Genomic DNA, 19033 nt, shown 5'->3' with positions numbered 1-19033 from the left:
CTACTTATAGTTGGCATCTGAAGTGAGGTGTCAGCAGTTCTGTCAGACGGAGAGCCCTTACCTTGTGGGATCGGACATTATCTCCAAATAGGTAGAGTTATTGAGTTAAATTATAGGACACCCAGTTGGTGTCACAAAGAATTGCTTGGTGGGGAAAAAGTCCCCATGCATTTGGCCAGAAGTGTCAGAAGTGAAGTCTTCTATATGAGTGGTAAAGGAGACTAACAGGAGGGAAAGAAATGAGATTTTTCCTACACAGGAAGACATATAGATAGAAAACAGAGTTTTCCCAAAATAAATGGTACCTACTGTTATTAGTTTATGCCAAGATATGAACATCAAAATCCTGAGACATTAACTGGGGAAGTATACAATGACCACAACACTCATAGTATAAGTAGAACTCTATTACTCATGTAACAAAATTTGTTGAGGAATTTCTCTGTACAAATTATGAATGGGTTTGCTGAGCCAGGACAAGAAACTGGTTTAGTTGATGAATTAATCTGTAAGGGACTGTGAAGACTTTAGCCCCTTACTTTACAAACCATAAAATGGCACCCCACAGAGACTGCTATTTCTCCTAAACTGGAAGATGAGAGGGTCATGCCCTAGTTTGCCCCAAGCACATTGCACTAGGACATACAACACCTAAAGATTAATATTAACAACATAAACCAAAAGCTTTTACCAAAATATTCTGCAGGTAGTACACTGATGTACTATGGTAAGAAAAATGTAATATTTACATAAAGCCCTTGATATAGTGCTTTGCACAGGGTAAATGCACTCAATAAAATGGCAGCTATCAGTTTCAGCTGTATAGTCCTTGGAAGGTTGAATGTGTGATGTTTACCTAATATCAATAACTAATCGCCTGGGGCGCCTGGGTGGCTCAGTCGGGGTTAAGCACCCGACCTCAGCTCAGGTCATGATCTAGCAATACAAGTTCGAGCCCTGCCTCAGACTGTGCTGATAGCTGAGAGCCTGGAGCCAGCTTCGGATTGTGTCTCCCTCTCTCTCTGCCCCTCCCTGGCGTGCACTGCCTCTCTCTCTCTCTCTCTCTCTCTCTCTCTCTCTCTCTCTCTCTCAGAAATAAACATTAAAAATAATAATAATAATCAATTGCTTGAAGACACAAGCAGACATTTCTCCAAAGAAGACATAGAAACAATGCTCACATGAAACAATGCTCAACATCACTGATCATCAGGGAAATGCAAATCAAAACCACAACAAGCTATCACCTCACATCTGTTAGAATAGTTAAAATAAAAAACAAAAGAAACAAGTGTTGGCAAAGATGTGGAGTAAAAGGAACCCTCGTGCCCTATTGGTACAAATCCAAACTGGTACAACCACAGTGGAAAAGATTATAAAGATTCCTCAAAAAATTAAAAAGACTTACCATATGATCCAGTATTTCTACTACTGGGTACTTACCCAAAGAATATGAAAACACTAATCCAAAAATATATATGCACCCTTATGTTTATTGCAGCATTATTTATTGCAACATTATTTTTTATTATTGCAGCATTATTTACAATAGTCGAGCAGCCCAAGTGAACAGATAAAGATGTGGCGTGCGCACACACACACACACACACACACAAACACACACACACACTGAAATATTACTCAGCCAACAAAAAGAATGAAACCTTGAGGCATCTGGGTGGCTTAGTCAACTGAGCATATGACTTTAGCTCAGGTCATGATCTCGTGGTTCAAGCCCCGTGTCGGGCTCTGTGCTGACAGCTCAGAGCCTGTAGCCTGCTTCAGATTCTGTGTCTTCCTCTCTCTCTGTCTTTTCCCTGTTCATGCTCTTTCTCACACACACAAAAAGAAACAAACATTAAAAAACTAAAAAAAAAATTTACTGGAACTGATAAAGAATTTTAAAAAAGAATGAAATCTTGCCATCTGCAGGAACATGGATGGATCCAGAGGGTAAAATGCTAAGTGAAATAAATCAGAGAAAGATAAATACCATATGACTTCACCCATATGTGGAATTTAAGAAACAAAACAAATGAACAACAAAACAAGAGATAAACCAAAAAATAAATTCTTAACTATAAAGAATGAACTGATGGTTACCAGAGGGGAAGTAGGTGGGGGGATGGGGGAAATAGGTGAAGGGGATTAAGATACACTTATCATGGGAGCACCTGGGTGGCTCACTTGATTTCAGCTTAGGTCATGATCTCACAGTCCAGGGATTGAGCCCCGTGTGAGGCTCTGCACTGGAGTATGGAGCCTGCTTGGGATTCTCTCTCTCCTTCTCCCTCTCTGCCTCTCCCCCACTCAAGCTTGCTCTCTCTCAAAATAAACATTTTTCAAAAAATAATAAAATCTTAAAAAAATACACTTATGATGAGCACTGAATAAGGTGCAGTATTAGGAAATCGGTATACTGTACGCCCGAAACTAATATAACAAAGTTAACTATACTGGAATTAAAAAAAAAAAAACAGAGCTGCTTGACTAAATTGATAGTAGAGCCACAGGAATTCTAATTCAACACTTTGATTTTCAAGATGGAAAAAGTGAAATCTAAAAGGGCTAAATGTAAAGCCAGCCACAGTGAGTGAGTAGAGGCAGAGCCAAGGTCAAATCCTGAATCCCCAATTTGGTTTCCATTAATATGTCACAGATCTGCAATTTAGCTATACAGTTGTATTCAAACTTTTATAAAAGGATAATAATAGCATGCTACTGTACCTGACTTTTTCAATCTTTTTACTAAACCATCACTGGGGCCTCCTGGGTGGCTCGGTCGGTTAAGCGACTTCAGCTCAGGTCATGATTTCACGTTTGGTGGTTTGAGCCGTGTGTTGGGCTCTGTGCTGAGGGCTAGCTCAGAGCCTGGAGCCTGTCTTCAGATTCTGTACCTCCCTCTCTCTCTGACCCTCCCCTGCTCGTGCTGTCTCTCTCAAAAATAAATAAAAACATTAAAAAAAATTTTTTTAAACCATCACTGAGCTATGATTTTGACAGGAGAATCATCAACAATCGGGACTGGCAATATTATAGTCTTATGAGTTGACAAAAACAAGTTTTTTTTTTAACCTTTATTTTGAGAGGGAGAGTGTAAGCAGCGGAAGGAGAGAGAGAGAGAGAGAGAGAGAGAGAGAGAGAGAGAGAGAGAGAGAGGGAGAGAGAGAGAGGGAGGGAGGGAGGGAGGGAGAGAGGGAGAGAGAGAGAAACCCAAGCAGGCTTCGTGCTATCAGCACAGAGCCCTGATGCGGGACTCAATCCCACAAACTGAAAGATCATGACCAGAGCTGAAACCAAGAGTCAAATGCTTAAACTGTTGAGCCACCCAGGTGCCCCAAACAACAGTCTTGGTAATGCAATTCTATCATGGCTACCTGATGATTGGATAGCTACAAGAGCAGCTGTTACATGCACTTGAAGCAGAGAGACTACAAGTAAAATACGAAGGAGAAAATACTTCAAAATAGTTTCCAAAGCACTCTTAAAATGTGACAATAGTTGTAGGTCACTAAGAAATTGAGACACTCTTGGCATACAGTAATTTGTTTTAAGCAAAGACTCATAAGAAGTTTAACAAAAGCAGTGGGAGAAGAAGACTAAAAGACACAAGCAAGCATTCAAAAAAAAAAAAAAGTTCCCTTTCACAAACAGTGGAAAGGCCAACCGTGGACTTTCAGGTTTTTCTGAATATGAATCGGGTTGCCCTCTCTCCACTCTCATAAAAACAGAAAATAAACTCCAAACACTAGGGAAAACAGGACAGGGCATAGAGGGGAATCCAATCTATTTGTGGTGAATTAAATTCAACAAATAATTCCTGAAATCTCTACTGTGTGTCAGACATTGTGAATGAAAGATTCTTGCTCTGCCTCAAAGACCTCTAAATGGGAGAAAGGAGAAGAATCGGGTTCACGGAGGTATACAAATAACCCAAGGCCTAACAGAAGTGCTAAGAAAGGTTCCAATTAGGGCTACAGGTTTAAAGGCATGAAGATTTCAAGAGTCAGAGAAGGCTTCATGGGAGAAGTAGCGCTCGAGATAGTCACAGAAAAAAAAAAAGGCGGAGACACTGGGATGAAGAGAAGAGCAGGTGAGCGTTGGAACAACCAAGACAGGCCAACTCCGGTTTCCTTGCAACCGCCGCCTCCTCACGCGCTCGCGGGCGTCCTGATTGCCATCTCCCGCGGGGCAGAGACCTACCCCTCTCCTTCCCGGTTATGCCCCGCCATTTCTCACCTCAGAGGCTTCCAAGTTCCCCCTGTCTGAAGACAGAAGGCAACGCCGACAGGAGAGAGCCCCAAAGCTGGCAGGCGTGCTGTCAACTCACCAGCTTTTGCCGCACGGGCCAGGCCGCATCGCCATGGTAACACCGCCAACCACGGGTTCGAACGCCCGCGCCGGCGCCCGCGCGCCGACAGGACCGCATCATCTACCAATTGGCATTCGCGGAACTCGTTGACGTTAGCTCCCTTCTCCTCTAGAAGACCAATCAGTGAACCGAAAAAACAGTGGGCGTAGCTCTCACTTTGCGCCTTTCAACCAATCGTACAGCTTGAGTGAAGATCTCGCGAAGTTCCAAGTGGAAAAAAGGCGGGTGAGGAGCCTTCTCCCTATGCTGTTGGTTGCTCTAAGCGCAACCGAACCCTCCGGATTGGTCGACGAACTCCCTCTTTCTGTTCAAGGCCCGCCTCCTGCCTCCCTCGGCTTTGGGTGAGTAATCTTAAGGAACGGCTTCTGTGTTGAATTCTATGGTAAGAAACTGAGGTTGGAGCCATGGGGGTCTGCACCTGAATAACTTCCCGTACGAGGCAGCGTCAAAGGTGGACGCACTGCCTTCCAGGCTGGCAGTGAGGAGTGGGCAGGCCGGGCCCCACCCCCCTACCCCCATCCCCGCCTCAGGACCCCAGTTTTCCTCTGCTCAGGGAGAGAGTAGGGTTCAATGGTTCTGAGCCTTGCCGGCTCGCATGCGGGTGGGGCATCGGAATCCCAGAGTTCCCGTTTAGGGCCCAGCGGCAGGAGCGCTATACCTTCCCCTCTCTTGGCCTGTTTCACTTTGTTTTTGCCCTTTAAACCCTGTCTGCTTTCCAGAAGAGTTGTTATGTTTTCTAATTGTTTCATCTATTGAATAAATAGCATGGTGGCAATTATAGCAGAAATAAAGAAAATCACAGGAGAGTCCTACCACCTAAAACATAACTTCCTTGTTCTTTGTCGGGGTCTGGTTTGGGCTCTATGTATTTGTTATTATATATCTTTAAACAAACTATATATATATATGTGTGTATATATATATATATATATATACATATATATATATAATATCTTTAAACACACACACAGTAAAACCTTGGATTGCGAGTGTTCTGCAAGAGGAGCAAACATTTCTAATAAAATTTAACTTGATAAATGAGCAGTGTCTTGCAACATAAGTAGTAACTGACGCCAAATGTCACATGATCACAAATGAGCCAATGGTTCTTGAAATTTGCTTTGATATACAAGTGCTTTGGATTATAAGCATGTTTCTGGAACGAATTATGCTTGCAAACTAAGGTTTTACTAAACTAAATGCAATCATAACCAAATGTAAAACCATAATACAGAGTCAAGGTTAAGAGCAATGTTGTTGGGAGTCAGGCAGACCTGCTTGTGAGTCTACAGACACATCTTTCCTTCCCCCCCCTTGAAAAATCAGGTAAAGGCTCAGAGGGTTGTTGTGAAGATAAAATGAAATGATGAAAGTAAAGCACTTGGCACAATACCTGGCAAGCAGTAACTCCTCAAAAAATGAATCTCTTAGCTTCATGATAGAACAAACAAATATACTAGCCTACAAGGCCAGTAGTCTTACTGGGAGCACCACCCAGTTTACCTCAAAACTTGTCAGAGAAATAACGCAAAAAAGGAAACCATTATTCAAAACAGTGAAATTTCTTCCTAGTACCTATATTGAAAGGAATTTATCTTGTGGTGCTTTATACATAAGAAATATACATGGTGTGGTGAACTGTGTTCACCAGCAGTTTTGCTAGAAATATGAAAAGCCATTTAAAAATTTTTTTAATGTTTATTTATGATTGAGACAGAGAAAGACAGAATGTGAGCAAGGGAGGGGCAGAGAGAGGGAGACACAGAATCTGAAACAGGCTCCAGATTCTGAGCTGTCAGCACAGAACCTGATGCAGGGCTCGAACCCATGAACCATGAGATCATGACCTGAGCCGAAGTGGGACGCTTACCCAACTGAGCCACCCAGGCACCCCAGAAAAGCCATTTCCTGATTCAACTATCAATAGAAGCTAAGAGTATGCTACTAGAACATAACACAGAAGCTTTCTGATGGCCTTTTATGAAAACGGTTAAAATGACTCATATATATTCAGTACTTCTGATATTTCCCATCTTATGTATGTATTATTTTAAATTCTACAACAGCCATATAAAATAGAGGTTATCCTCACTTTACAGATGAGAGTAAGACCTAAGGAAGTATTTTGCTTAAATTAAAATTCAAATTCTTGAATTAGGGAGTTGGTCTTTCTCACTGCAAAGCCAGCCATGCTTTTCCATGTTGTTTCTGACTGAAAGAGGATATCAGTGCATCTGATATTCAAAGGATAAAATGTTTTGAATATCAGATGCACAGGCAGATTTACCCCTGTGGAGGAGATGGCCTGCAGTGCTTTTTAGCTGGAGTGAAAGCAAAATCTTCCTCCAATAGGAAATTTTCACCTTGGGAAATGAAGAGGTGGGATGAGGTGATCAGATCACTGAACACAGTTCCATCTGTTCATTTACCTTGTGAGTAGTCTATAGCATAGTCTATAGCACTTCAAATTCATCTTGTCACAAGCAAATCATTATTTTACATTCTACTCCCTATTCCACTGTCTCCCAAGCCAAACACTCTCTCGCTCTCCCCCACTCTCTCCCTTGAACAATGAAACATCAAATACTATTGGTTTTCATTTCGAGACATTTCTGAAATTCATCCGTTCCTCTCCTTTTTTCAGGGTCTCAGACTTAATTTAACTCTATCATTTGTCATCCGGACTGTTGGTGACAAGCTTGTAACTCGTTGATCTCCCTGCCTTCAATCCTAATTCATTCCCCACCTTCCTGGCTGCCAGAATGTCTTTGTAAAATGTCAATCTGACCAAATTACCAGCCCTGCCTAAAATCAGTCAAAGGCCCCTCATTGCCTACAGAATATAAACTAAGCTGTTTATCAACGGAATGCCATTTTGTTCTTAAGAGTCTTTGCCCACACTCCTTTCTGCCTGAAACGCCCCTTGCCTACACCTTTATTCTGCCTAGTGAATTCCTAGCCATTCTTCAGAGTTCTTATGGGGTGCCTGTTTGACCTAAAGATAATCACTCCCTCTTCCTTGCTTCCTTTCCATTTTATACATACCTCAGTGATGCACAAAATACACTAGCAACTTGTCTAAGTCTTTCTACTTCCATGAGACTGTGAACCCTTAGAAAGCTGGGGCTTTATAATATTCAGCTTTATATCAACTCTTCATTTCTTTCATACTGCTTGTCAAGTAGGACACACTCAACATACTCGACAAGCAGTATGAAAGAGTAAGTAAATCCCTCCAGGCCCTAATATTAGAAGTCCCCATGTTTGCTTTCTAGAAATGTACAGCAGATGGCACTAATAGGCCACTTAACCGATCTCCTTTACTAGGAATGATGTTTTGTCCCAACCTTTTCTGACTTTGGCCCCATCCTAGAAGCCAATATTCACGCGATTACAGGTGAAATCTCTGGTTTCCGCCCTCAACCAAATAGCAAAGATAGCAAGATGACTCAGCTGCTTGGTCTCTGTGAGAGAAGAGAATGGCAGATGCTCAGGGAAAGGTGCAATTAAGGGAATGTTTTCTTTGTCTCAATTTATGCACAGTAGTTGGGAGCTCTTTTTTTTTTCTTTTTCTTTTCTTTTGTTGTTGTTTCTTTTTTTCTTTTTTAACATTTTTATAATATTTATTTTTGAGATAGAGAGAGAGAGCATGAGAAGGGCAGGGGGAGAAAGAGAGAGAGAGAGGGAGGGACGGGTGGAGGGAGGGAAGGAGAGGGAAACACAGAATCTAAAGCAGACTCCAGACTTCAAGCTCAGCACAGAGCCCTATGTAGGGCTCGAACCCACAAACTGTGAGATCATGACCTGAGCTGAAGTCAGAAGCCCAACCAACTGAGCCACCCAGGTGCCCCAATATTGTTGTTTCAAAAGAAAGCTTTATTCACCGATGAGCACCTCATGTCTGTTCAACCCTTTGAAAGGGAGGAGGGGAGTTGAAGAATCAGAAAAGACCATTATGATATGGGAAGAGTGAGAAAGCCAAGCAGTCAGAGTTGCTTGTAGGCAGGCAGAATTGACCTTACTCCTCACAGCAGAATGGCCTGGGCAACTTTCCTGGATACCAGCGCCCTCCCTAAGTTAATTGTGTGCTTGTTCAAGGCTAATATTAAGAGGGGCGCCTGGGTGGCTCAGTCGGTTGGGTCAGCTCAGGTCATGATCTCACAGTTCGTGGGTTCAGGCCCCTTGTTGGGCTCTGTGCTGACAGCTCGGAGCCTGAAGCCTGCTTCCGATGCTGTGTCTCCCTCTCCCTCTGCCTCTCCCTGCTCATGACTGGTCTGTCTCTGTCTCTCAAAAATAAATAAATGTTAAAAAATTAAACAAACAAACAAACGTTAAGAGTGTTCCCAACATTTGGTGTTTAGGAACCTCCAGGGTACTCACTTTGGTTTTGAACGAGTGGTTTTAGGTTCCTACTTCCCAGAAAAAAAGCAGAGGACTCATAGAAAGGCAAAGTTTAGGGGCCTAAGGCTACACTTTACCTCTCCAGGTCTTCCTTGGGCACCAGGACCTTCATCTCCACTTCCAGTCCCCCAACTAAAACCTATTCTATGGAAGGATTCCAGCTGGGCATCTTAAAAATCTGCCATGTATGGGGCATCTGCGTGGCTCAGTCATTTAAGCATCGGACTTCAGCTCATGATCTCACAGTTCTTGGGTTCGAGCCCCACATTGGGCTCTGTGCTGACATCTCAGAGCCTGGGGCTGCTTCAGATTCTTTGTCTCCCTAAATATTAAAAAAATTTTTTTTAATTCTCCATATGAATATAGATCAAAGACTGGGAATTTTGGAACTGGCAGTAATTTTATAAATTATTTGCACGCCCTCTTTCAGGTCCATTTGTGCCCTGAGCCCTCTTCTTTCATAGTAAGCAGAGCTGTAAAAGGGGGGAAATACACTTTGGAATTAGACTTAACTTGTTTTCAAATCTTGCCTTTCACAGACCAGCTATGCCTTTGGGCAAGTATTTTCACCTTGTTGAATCTTAGTTTCCTTATCCAAAACTGGAGACAGTCATGCTTATCATGAAGATTTATCTTGAGCATTAGAAAAGATATTAAAGAACTTTGCATAGTATAGCTGGCACAGTGCAGATGCCTAATTGATAACATGGTGTCATGAAACCGTTTCTGCTAAAGGGATTTTATGTTTTAAGGAACAAATTGAGGAGAGGATTTGGGGAGCTCTTTCTGTGTCTAAAGATATATTTGTGAGGGCTTTTGGGGTTGAGCTATGCTTGCAATAGCACTCTAATTAATTTGATGAAAACACTAGAACACAATACATCAGTACAGCCATTTATCTGTGAATTATTTTTTGGCACCTAGGTTCTGAACCTCCTGAGCTGTAAGGGAAATATATATATAAAGAAAGGCAAGAACATTTTTCCTAAGCTTCTGGAACCTTCTGATGACATTGAAGATTTTTTTATTCAGGTTTTTTTTTAACCACCTAAGGCACTTTGCCACTTTTTTTGAAGTGTGAATTGCCTGCTGTCAGCCTGGAGTTCTCATCTCTGTAATCCTGGCAGCAAGCACATTTGCATATTGGATGCTGTGTTCTTTAACCCCCTGAGGTTTGAATCTACTTGGAGTCTGGCATGTGTGAGCACGCCTGTGTGTGTGTGTGTGTGTGTGTGTGTGTGTGTGTGTGTGTGTGTGTTTCTCTCTATATAAACTGACAACTTTCAAACCTCAGGACAGTTTCCCTTCATGGTCTCCAGAAAAACAGAAAACCTACAGCAAGAGCTCCATTGACTTTTATGTAAATGGCACTCTTCAGGAAAACACTGGGCTGTTTCCCAAAATCCCAGAACATATCCTGAGCATTTGTTTTGAGTGGGATGTGGGGAGAGTGTTCTGTTGAGTCAATGAACATCTGTTGAAAGCTGCTGTTCTGGGTCCCAAGGAGACAGAGTGCATAGTCTGGCTCTTCCCTGCCAAAGGTACAGACTGAGATTTACCAGACTAGGTATTGTGCTTGTAGTGACTTTGTTCTGTGTCCACTTAGCTAAGCTGGAACTGTGTTTCCCAGGATTCCCTTCCTATATGGTTCCAAGTTAGGGTCAACCCCAAGAAAATGTTACGCACGATTTGGAAAGCTTAAGCAAAGTAACAACCAGTGTGCTGTGAAGGACAGAACAGGATACCAAGCATGTGGCAGTGCATACCTTTTGACATTGATCTGTCTGATTCACCCTATTGACACAGGATATTGCACCCAGGCCGGCAGCTCCCCAACTCCTGCTGAATGTCCTCCTTCAGCTACTCTGAGTCTGGGCCAGGTGTCCATTCAGCTCTATGACAAAGGGCTCCGGCTCCTCCTATAAGTTCATGAGCTTGGAAATGGTGAAAGAAGTCACAGGTTTCAGTTTGTCCTCAGGAGTTCTACTTGTCCTCATAGGATCTGGTTTGTTTTCACTAGTTCCAGCTTTCCTTGCTCTCCATCACTTCACATCCAGCTCTCTTTCCCAACTGCTGGATTTGCTGACATATAGAGACTTCAAGCACAACACCAGATGCAGAGGTGACAGAGTTGCTTGGATTTCTCCATCAACTTCCACAACTGCACAAGATGTAACCCCTACCCTAAATCTTTCATTTCCTTATAGTGTTCTGCTTCTCTGATCAAATGCTACAGAAGTCTATTCGAGCCATGTTAAAAGCCCAGAAAGTGGAATTAGAAGCCAGAAGGCTTCACAGAAGAGACACTGAGCTGCTTCTGAAAGCATGAGTAGGAAGTAACATGTATGGGGAAGGGGAGAGAAATTCTAGAGAACAGCTGGCTCAAGCCAAGCAATTGAAAGGGTAAACAGGAGTTTTGCCTTTCTAGAACAACTGTCCTCTTCATAGGTCCATAGGATAGGTAGAAAGTGAACATCTGATCCTAGTTCTTCTGGTCCCATTAAGATGAACCATTGGTTGGTCTGGTTCTTAGATGTGGTTACCCCTACACATTGGTGTCTTCTAAGATACATTTTCCTAGGGTGTGCCCTTGTCACTACCCTAAGCCACTTCCCCATAGGAAAATATTGGCCTGCTCCCCTCTTTCCAATGGCTCCCCATGGCCACACCAGGCCGGTCTTTTTCGGTCCCCCATGCAGGCAGTGTTTTTTCTCCCATGATGCATTGGTGATGGCAGTGGTATAGAGCAATGCTCTGGGGCTTGCTGTCCAAGGCAGGGCACTGCCCTCTAGTCCTGGATCCCTAAGCTTATCGAGGGGTCTGACATTCATTCCATGGGACTCAACCCAAGGTAGGAGCAAGGTGCCCTTCATCAGTAACTTGCTAATACTTCATACGCATCTTGATAGGAGGTCATGGGAGCTGGTACCTGTTTCTGCCTAAACCTGGAACCACCCGTTTGAAACCTTTGTTCACCAGTACTGTGGTGACAGGGTGCTTTCTTCTGGTTCCAGAATGGGGAAAGTTTCTGACTTAAATAAAGAGAGCAGAGAAATAGAACATAATGTTTAAAAAAGCCTGCTACCAGTTTACATGTAAATTTTAAAACTCAAACAGGATAGCATTATACAGTCTATTCTAATCATACATTTTTCACTTAATATGTCTGAAAATCTTTTTTTTAATGTTTGTTGGTTTTGAGAGAGAGAGTGAATGAGCTCATGAGGATGAGAGTTGGGGAGGGGCAGAGAGGAGAGAGGGAATCCCAAGCCGCCTCCAATATGAGCAGAGCCTGATGCAGGGCTCTAACCCAGGAACGGTAAGATCATGACCTGAGCCTAAATCAAGAGTCAGACGCTTAACCAACTGAGCCACCCGGTAGCCCTGTCTGAAAATCCTCTTAAAAGCAGCACATTTGGCTCTACCTCCTATTTTAAAATGGCTTCATTATATTCCACTTTACACATATACTATACTTTGTTTAACCTTCCCATATTGGTAAATATTTGTTTCTGCCTTTTTTTCCTTTTTGATATTGCAAACAAGGTTGTGCTGGCATCCTTATATGTATGTCTTAAACATGTATTTGTGTATGTCAGAGTGCCTAGAAATGGAACTGCTAGGTGTAAAGGGGTGTGCATTTTATGTTTTGATAATTATTACCAAATTGCCCTCCTAGGGGATATGCTAATTTTCACTCCTACCAACAGTACATGAGAGCACAGACCATTTCAAAAACCCCTTCTTTTTTCTAATGTTTTATTTAGTTTTTTTTTAAATTTTTTTTTAATGTTTTATTTATTTTTAATACAGAGAGAGACAGAGCATGAGAGGGGGAGGGGCAGAGAGAGAGGGAGACACAGAATCTGAAGCAGGCTCCAGGCTCTGAGCTAGCTGTCAGCACAGAGCCTGACGCAGGGCCTGAACCCACGAACGTGAGATCTGACCTGGGCCGAAGTTGGCCGCTCAACCGACTGAGCCACCCAGGCGCCCCTGTTTTATTTAGTTTTGAGAGAGAGAGAGAGAGAGACAGCATGAGTGGGGGAGGGTCAGAGAGTGAGGGAGACACAGAATCAGAAACAGGCTCCAGGCTCTGAGCTAGCTGTCAGCACAGAGTCCGACATGGGGCCCAAATCCTCAAACCATGAGATCATGGCCTGAGCCGAAGCTGGGCACACAACTGACTGAGCCACCCAGGCGCCCTCAAAAACCCCATTTGAGGGGCACTTAGCTGGTTCAATCGATAGAGCATGTGATTCTTGATCTCAGGATTGTAAGTTCAAGCCCCATGTTGGGTGTAGAAATTACTTAAAAATAAAGTTTTAAGGGGCACCTGGGTGGCTCAGTTGGTTAAGCTCTGACTTCAGCTCAGGTCATGATCTCATGGCTTGTGAGTTCAAGCCCCACATTAGGCTCTGTGCTCAGAGCCTGGAGCCTGCTTCAGATTCTGTGTCTCCCTCTCTCTCTGCCCCTCGCCCGCGTGCTTTCTCTTTCTCTCTCAAAAATAAACAAGCATTAAAAAAAATTTTTTTAAGTCTTAAAAAACCCACTTGAAATTATTTCCAATTCTTAAAAATTCATTATAGATTTAGAAATATTTGGAAAGATCACAGGGTTGGGTAGATTTGGTTTTTTGGTAAACCATATGTCGACAGTTCTGAGACTGAGATTATCCTGGAAAGAGTTTCAGTTTGGGTCTGATTTGTGTGCCTTTGACAGATGCAGGCTCCTCTTGGTTGAGTACCCACAGGGGGCCAAGGAGGCCATCACCTCCTGCTCCAGCCATCCCCCTGCCTCAGCTCCGCTGTCCGCCATACTGGCTGCTTCTTTGGCACCGGAATCTTGCAGATGAGGCCCTGCCGACTTGAGTCTTTTCCTGCCTGGGTCACTCTCCCAGGCCTTTGCTGCATTTGAGATACCTGATATTCTTTCCATTCTGCCATCCCCCCTCAGGACCTTTATTCATGCTGCCCCTTCTGGAACACGCTTTTCCTCCTTTTCCCATTGCCAGCTTACCTTTTACTTGTCCTTACTTCTCTCCTCAAACATCCCTTCTACCAGGGAACCCTTCCTTGATCCCTCAGACAAGGTCTGCTTACCCATTACACATTTTTCCCTTGTAACACATACCTTACTGGCAATTATTTTTTAATTTGCTTAATTATTTGATTAAAATCTGTCTCTCCCACTAGAATATAAACTGCATGAGAGCAAAGACCTAGCATGTACTTAGAACATGGTAGCTATTCACTAAATATTGTTGACTGAGCAAATGAAAAACTTTTTTTTGGCAGGGTCTTACATGAGAGATCTTTCATATATTTTGTTATCTTGATAACATGTCCCCCTTCAAATGAGTTGTTTTTTCACTTCTTCAGATATTTCTACTCTTCTGCCTTCCTCTCTTTTGTTGTTGTTATTGACACTCTTTTCTGAAATGGAAAGAAAAGTAACTAATATGGAAAAGACTAAAAAATTATAGTCTTCACTGGATTGCTGATTATAAAGTTAATAAATATTTTCTGTAAACTTCCAAACAATACAGAAACATAGGGACTGGAAAATTAAAGGCTCCTCATAATCTCATCCTCCAGGAAATACTATTAATGATGTGTATCCTTCCAGACATTTTCCTATGCATATTGAAATCTTTTGAATGCTTATCCCATGCCAGGCACTGTTCAAAAGCACTTTACAAAAGTTAAGTCACAGCAACCCTTTGAGGTAGAACCATTACTAATTTTTTTTTTTTTTTTTGCAAAAGCAAAGGGCTTTATTATTACGGGCTTATAAGCTCGGGCTCACAGACTTTACCAGCACAGTGGATCCATGCTGAGAGCCACTAAAATTTTTTTTTTAACATTTATTCAGTTTTGAGAGACAAAGCGTAAGTGGGGGAGGGGCATAGAGAGAGGGAGGCAGAATCTGAATCAGGCCCCAGGTTCTGAGCTGTCAGCACAGAGCCAGACACAGGGCTCAAAACCACAAACCATGAGGTCATGACCTGAGCCAAAGTCTGCTGCTTAACTGACTGAGCCACCCAGGCACTCCTGAGGTAGAACTGTTAATATCCTGTCTTAGAGCTGAGGAAAATGAGACTTGGAAGCTCATCACCCAGTGAATATGTGGCAATCAGAGCTTGAACCCATGCTGCAGATTCACACTCTTGACCATTATACTAAGCATGCTTCTGATGGGATAGGAAAGAGATTTTTTACTGTGTGTGCTTTCTTCTACTTTGAATTTTGAGCCAAGTGAATGTGTAACATTCTAAAACATGGATAAAGGACTAAAAATATCAATAACAAAAAGCTTTTTAGTGCCCCAAGCTACCTTCCCTGAGTGACTCCTTGAACCATCTGAAACCACATTGCTGGGGTCTCTGCCCCACAGACTCAGGCTGGAGGCTGGAGAAAATAGGACTGTGGGTTTGATGAAAATGTTCCTCATCTCTCCCATTCCCAGCATCTCTCCAATTTCAATGGGTTGCTTCTGAGGACCTCCAGTCTCTTAATGCACCTGTGTCTTAATAAGGAGAACTGAAGGAGTTGGGAAAGAGCCACCCTGGCAGGGTAGGGGTCAGGGTCCTACCATCCCACAAAAATCAGCCTCAGATTCCTGATTTCCCCCTTCTGATCTTCAGTATGCTACCTTTTTCTGTAGCTGATGAGGTCACTGTTCGCTGGTCTGTGCTACTCCCCAGCACCAGAGTGCTGCCCCCAGGATAGATCTTCCTGTTTTGTGTAACTTCCCATTGTCTCACATCTTCTTCCTTAAGTCCTCAGATAGACCATGGCCCTCAGAGCATGTGGCTTGATCATTTTCCGAAGATGCCTCATTCCCAAGGTGGACAACCCTGCAATTGAGTTTCTACTGCTGCAGGCTTCAGATGGCGTTCATCACTGGACTCCTCCCAAAGGTGCAAGGCAGAGAGGCTGGCTCTCGGGAAAATGCTGAGTGTTGCTCAGAAAGCCACCCTGCCAGGCCCTCCACAAGACTTATGTTCCAGTGACTGTGTATCGGGGGGAGGGGACGGGGAGGCGGGGGCAGGAGCCCTTGATCCTTTCTACGTACATGGTCTCCATGCCAGGCCAGAGCAGAGCTGGAAATAGAACTTTGTGATTCAGTCCCAGGGTAGAAGCAGCACCTGTTTTCTTGTGTGTGACTAGCATTCACTGGAGTGCCAGTCTCTGTGGTGAATGGCCGGGTAGGAGAAAAGGCACTGGGCTGGGAATTGGGGGCCTTGGGGGCCAAGTCATTACTGGGCTAACGGGTCAGGAGCCCAGAGTGAACAGCCCCCAGATAGAAGGGAGCAGGAACTTTAAAGAGGAGTGCCATGGGGGAGGGGTGAACAAGGATCCAGGTTGGATGAGAATAAGGAAATGGGAACAGGAAATAAACTTTGCACTTTTGCATTTCACTAAGGAGTAATAAGGTGAAAGAGAGGGACAGAAGTGTCACAAACACTATGAATAGAAATCTTCACACTTGTCTCCTGATCACCAATGTCATCCTGCATAGTACCTCTCACTGAAAGATTGCAAAGTCCTGCATAGTACCTCTCACTGAAAGATTGCAAAGGACCTCTCCAAATTTTGTTCTGCCTGGGCCTGGAGAAGTCACCCTGTTAACACTCATGGGTAGAATGCAGCACAGATGCTATTGGGAGGGCATGTTCAGAGACTCCCCACACTTCTGAGGGCAGGTGGGGATCAGCGTCACCTGTCATCACCAAAGTCCCTTTCACCTTCCTCCCCCGATGCAGTACCTACCTGGCTTTGTGCACATAGCTACATGAAGTGCCATAGAGAGAAGATTCCCAGAAGCCATGAGCTAGATTGGTGTTTTAAGCCCTGACTCCTGGTTATTTCTGTGGGAGCTGTGTGGCAACAGCTGACTCAGGGCACTGCTGGGAGAGCCCCTGGGAAGGAGGAGGGCTCAGATGTCCCCTTGTCTCTGAACCAAGAAGGGAACAGCTAACAATTCCTGCTCCCCATGAGCTCCTGAACCAGGAGGCCCCCAGCAACTTGCTGGAACCATGTGTTGACAGAGGCTGCCAGACCCCTCCCTGCCCTTCCTGGCCCCTCCGGGCAAGCTGAGAATTTGCAAGGAGGGCCTAGAGGCCAAACTGCGGGCTGCTCCCAGTCTGCAGAGCTTCAGATTCTCCTCCAACAGTTTCTTGGCAGCTGTCTGCTTGGGTTTGAGTCTTGCCAACAGATTTTCTTAGAACTGGCTCTCAGCTTGTCCTTAGTCTAAGTTCCCATCAGGACTATCCCTATGAAACTGGAATCTGGCCTTGCTCAGTTAGAAAGATGAAAACAATTTGGAAAAGACTTGATAGCTACTTGGAAACAGCTGCCGGTGCTGCAGTGCAGGGTTTGGAGCCTGTTGGTCCTGGGACTTCAGGGACCAACTAAGACAGTGTTAAGTCTTCACTGTGGATTGTAGGCAAAGTGCTCCCTCTTCGGCTAGCTCTCACCTGCCAAGAAGGGACTGCCCTTCCTTTGGAAAAGCAATTTAAGGTCTCCAAGGAAAAAGTCTCCCTGAGAACATGGATTGAAAAGAACTCCAAAGAATAAGAAGGCAGAGGTCTGAGGGAGACCATCTCTTACCACTGAAGAGCATTTTTCTAGGCCAGACTTGCCGAACCCATGGTCTGTTAGCCCTCTGCAGGGAACATGGTGTGGGGAGGAGGAATTGTCCAGACACTACCTGTTCTGTACCCCAGTCCTAGGCATGTTAGGATATTGCCAATCTCTAGACCCCCTTTAGTCTAGAAACATCCAAAAAAGTCGCCGAAGACCCCCATCTTTAAATCAGCTGACCTGAAAATTCCACCTTTGTTGAAGATTATCTCTTCCTCTTTTTTCCCAACCAGGCCATGTGGAATCAGGAGAAAATGACTTAGAAGCAGCCTTGCGGGAGACTCAGGAGGAAGCAGGCCTAGAAGCAGGCCAGCTGACCATTATTGAAGGGTTCAGAAGGGAGCTCAATTATGTGGCTAGGGGGAAGCCTAAAACTGTCATCTACTGGCTGGCCGAGGTGAAGGACTACGATGTGGAGATCCGCCTCTCCCATGAACACCAAGCCTACCGCTGGCTGGGGCTGGAGGAGGCCTGCCAGTTGGCTCAGTTCAAGGAGATGAAGGCAGCGCTCCAAGAAGGACACCAGTTTCTCTGCTCCACAGCCTCCTGAGCTGACCAGAGCACAGTCATTTACCTCAGTGGGATCCTTGAGGGCCGTTGTCAACTCCAGGGAAGGTTGGTCTTTGGCTCATCAGAGCAAAGAGCAGATACATTAGTAAAATCAGCTGAGGACTTGCTGAGGAACACAAACAAAAATCTCAGGTGGAAAGGAGGGCAAACGAGGAGTTAAAAAAAATATCTAGGTGCTATAAGTGCATCCTTGTAATTTACAAATAAACTTCAGGGAGCTTATCTGTCCATCTAACCTGTTGTCTTTATTTCTTGGACTCTTGCCCTTGGTGGGGAGAAAGCTAAAGTGAAATGGAGCTCTGACCTTAGCCAGAGGGAATCCTGTGTCCATGCACTATACCCCAGAGAAGCTAAGGGAGGAGTCAGGGGGCCTCTCCTGCCTCTGGAACTCCAAGCATTCTCACCCCACCTGACCAGCATTCCTGAGACTTTGCGACCTGTAGTTGGACAGGATATAAGAACCAGTGGGACTAGAGTGCAGGAATTGGGTTTATTCTACTCACTAAATGTACCCTCTCCCTGGCACCAGGCACATATGTTGTAGGTGCTCAGATGCTTCCTAAAATAGAGACACAAGGAATTTGTGACATATCCCAGGTCATAAGAGAGAGATGAGGGACAGACCACACTGGCCCACCAGGTTAGTGGCATGTGGACCCCAACCTCTCAGCCCAGTCCTGCCTCCCAGAGTCAGCATGGGCCTTGTCACCATGACTGAAGTCACTGGCAAGAGGCAGGCCCCGGCCTGGGGGACTCTGCTAGGCTACCCAGCAGTCCCCTCACTACACCTGTGCACTCCTTGCCTGCAGCTGCCTTCTCCACCTTTAGCAAGCTCTCATCATTTATGTTTCTCTCTTCCTACATACTCCTTTTCTCTCCAATTCAACTCTAAGACCCAGAGGTGCAAGAGTTGGGTCTCAGCCCTGTTTTCCCTAGCTACTAGGGCTCAAGGAATGCAGGGCAGGTGTTAGATCCTACAGCCCTTCCAGGAGCTGTTAGCAGATGGATTCATGTGGATTTTATTAGAAAGTTGTTGCCCAATGAA

At 44.3% G+C, this 19033-nt stretch overlaps 2 protein-coding genes across 5 annotated transcripts in view; one reads left to right on the top strand and one right to left on the bottom strand.

Moving 5' to 3' along the window:
• KIF24 (kinesin family member 24) overlaps nt 1–4262 on the bottom strand; it is a 66720-nt gene extending 62458 nt beyond the window's left edge. The window contains exon 1 of the mRNA XM_029919456.1: nt 4240–4262. The gene's annotated coding sequence lies outside the window, so the exon portion shown is untranslated. The remainder of the gene's footprint in view (nt 1–4239) is intronic.
• Nucleotides 4263–4583: 321 nt separating this feature from the next.
• NUDT2 (nudix hydrolase 2) lies at nt 4584–18223 on the top strand. 4 transcript variants are annotated; one of them, XM_029919454.1, is made up of 3 exons: nt 4584–4713; nt 15559–15692; nt 17652–18223. In XM_029919454.1, exons 2-3 carry the CDS (start codon nt 15566–15568, stop codon nt 17966–17968), a joined length of 444 nt encoding a protein of 147 aa, XP_029775314.1. In that variant the 5' UTR covers nt 4584–4713; nt 15559–15565; the 3' UTR covers nt 17969–18223. The 4 variants fall into 4 exon arrangements, with proteins under 4 accessions (XP_029775314.1, XP_029775312.1, XP_029775313.1 ...); XM_029919452.1 differs by having other exon boundaries at nt 15552–15692; XM_029919453.1 differs by lacking the exon at nt 4584–4713 and adding an exon at nt 4731–4754 and having other exon boundaries at nt 15552–15692.
• Nucleotides 18224–19033: the final 810 nt, after the last annotated feature.

Source organism: Suricata suricatta, chromosome 13 (genome assembly GCF_006229205.1).
Source record: "Suricata suricatta isolate VVHF042 chromosome 13, meerkat_22Aug2017_6uvM2_HiC, whole genome shotgun sequence".
Lineage (NCBI taxonomy): Eukaryota > Metazoa > Chordata > Mammalia > Carnivora > Herpestidae > Suricata > Suricata suricatta.
The sequence above is the reverse complement of the archived record's forward strand: the minus strand, read 5'-3'. Positions and strand labels throughout refer to the sequence as shown.

Coding starts and splice junctions, on each gene's coding strand:
- NUDT2 (XM_029919454.1), top strand. CDS start 15,566: ATGGCCCTCAGAGCATGTGGCTTGATCATTTTCCGAAGATGCCTCATT. Junction 15,693..17,651: donor TCACTGGACTCCTCCCAAAG/GTGCAAGGCAGA, acceptor TTTCCCAACCAG/GCCATGTGGAATCAGGAGAA.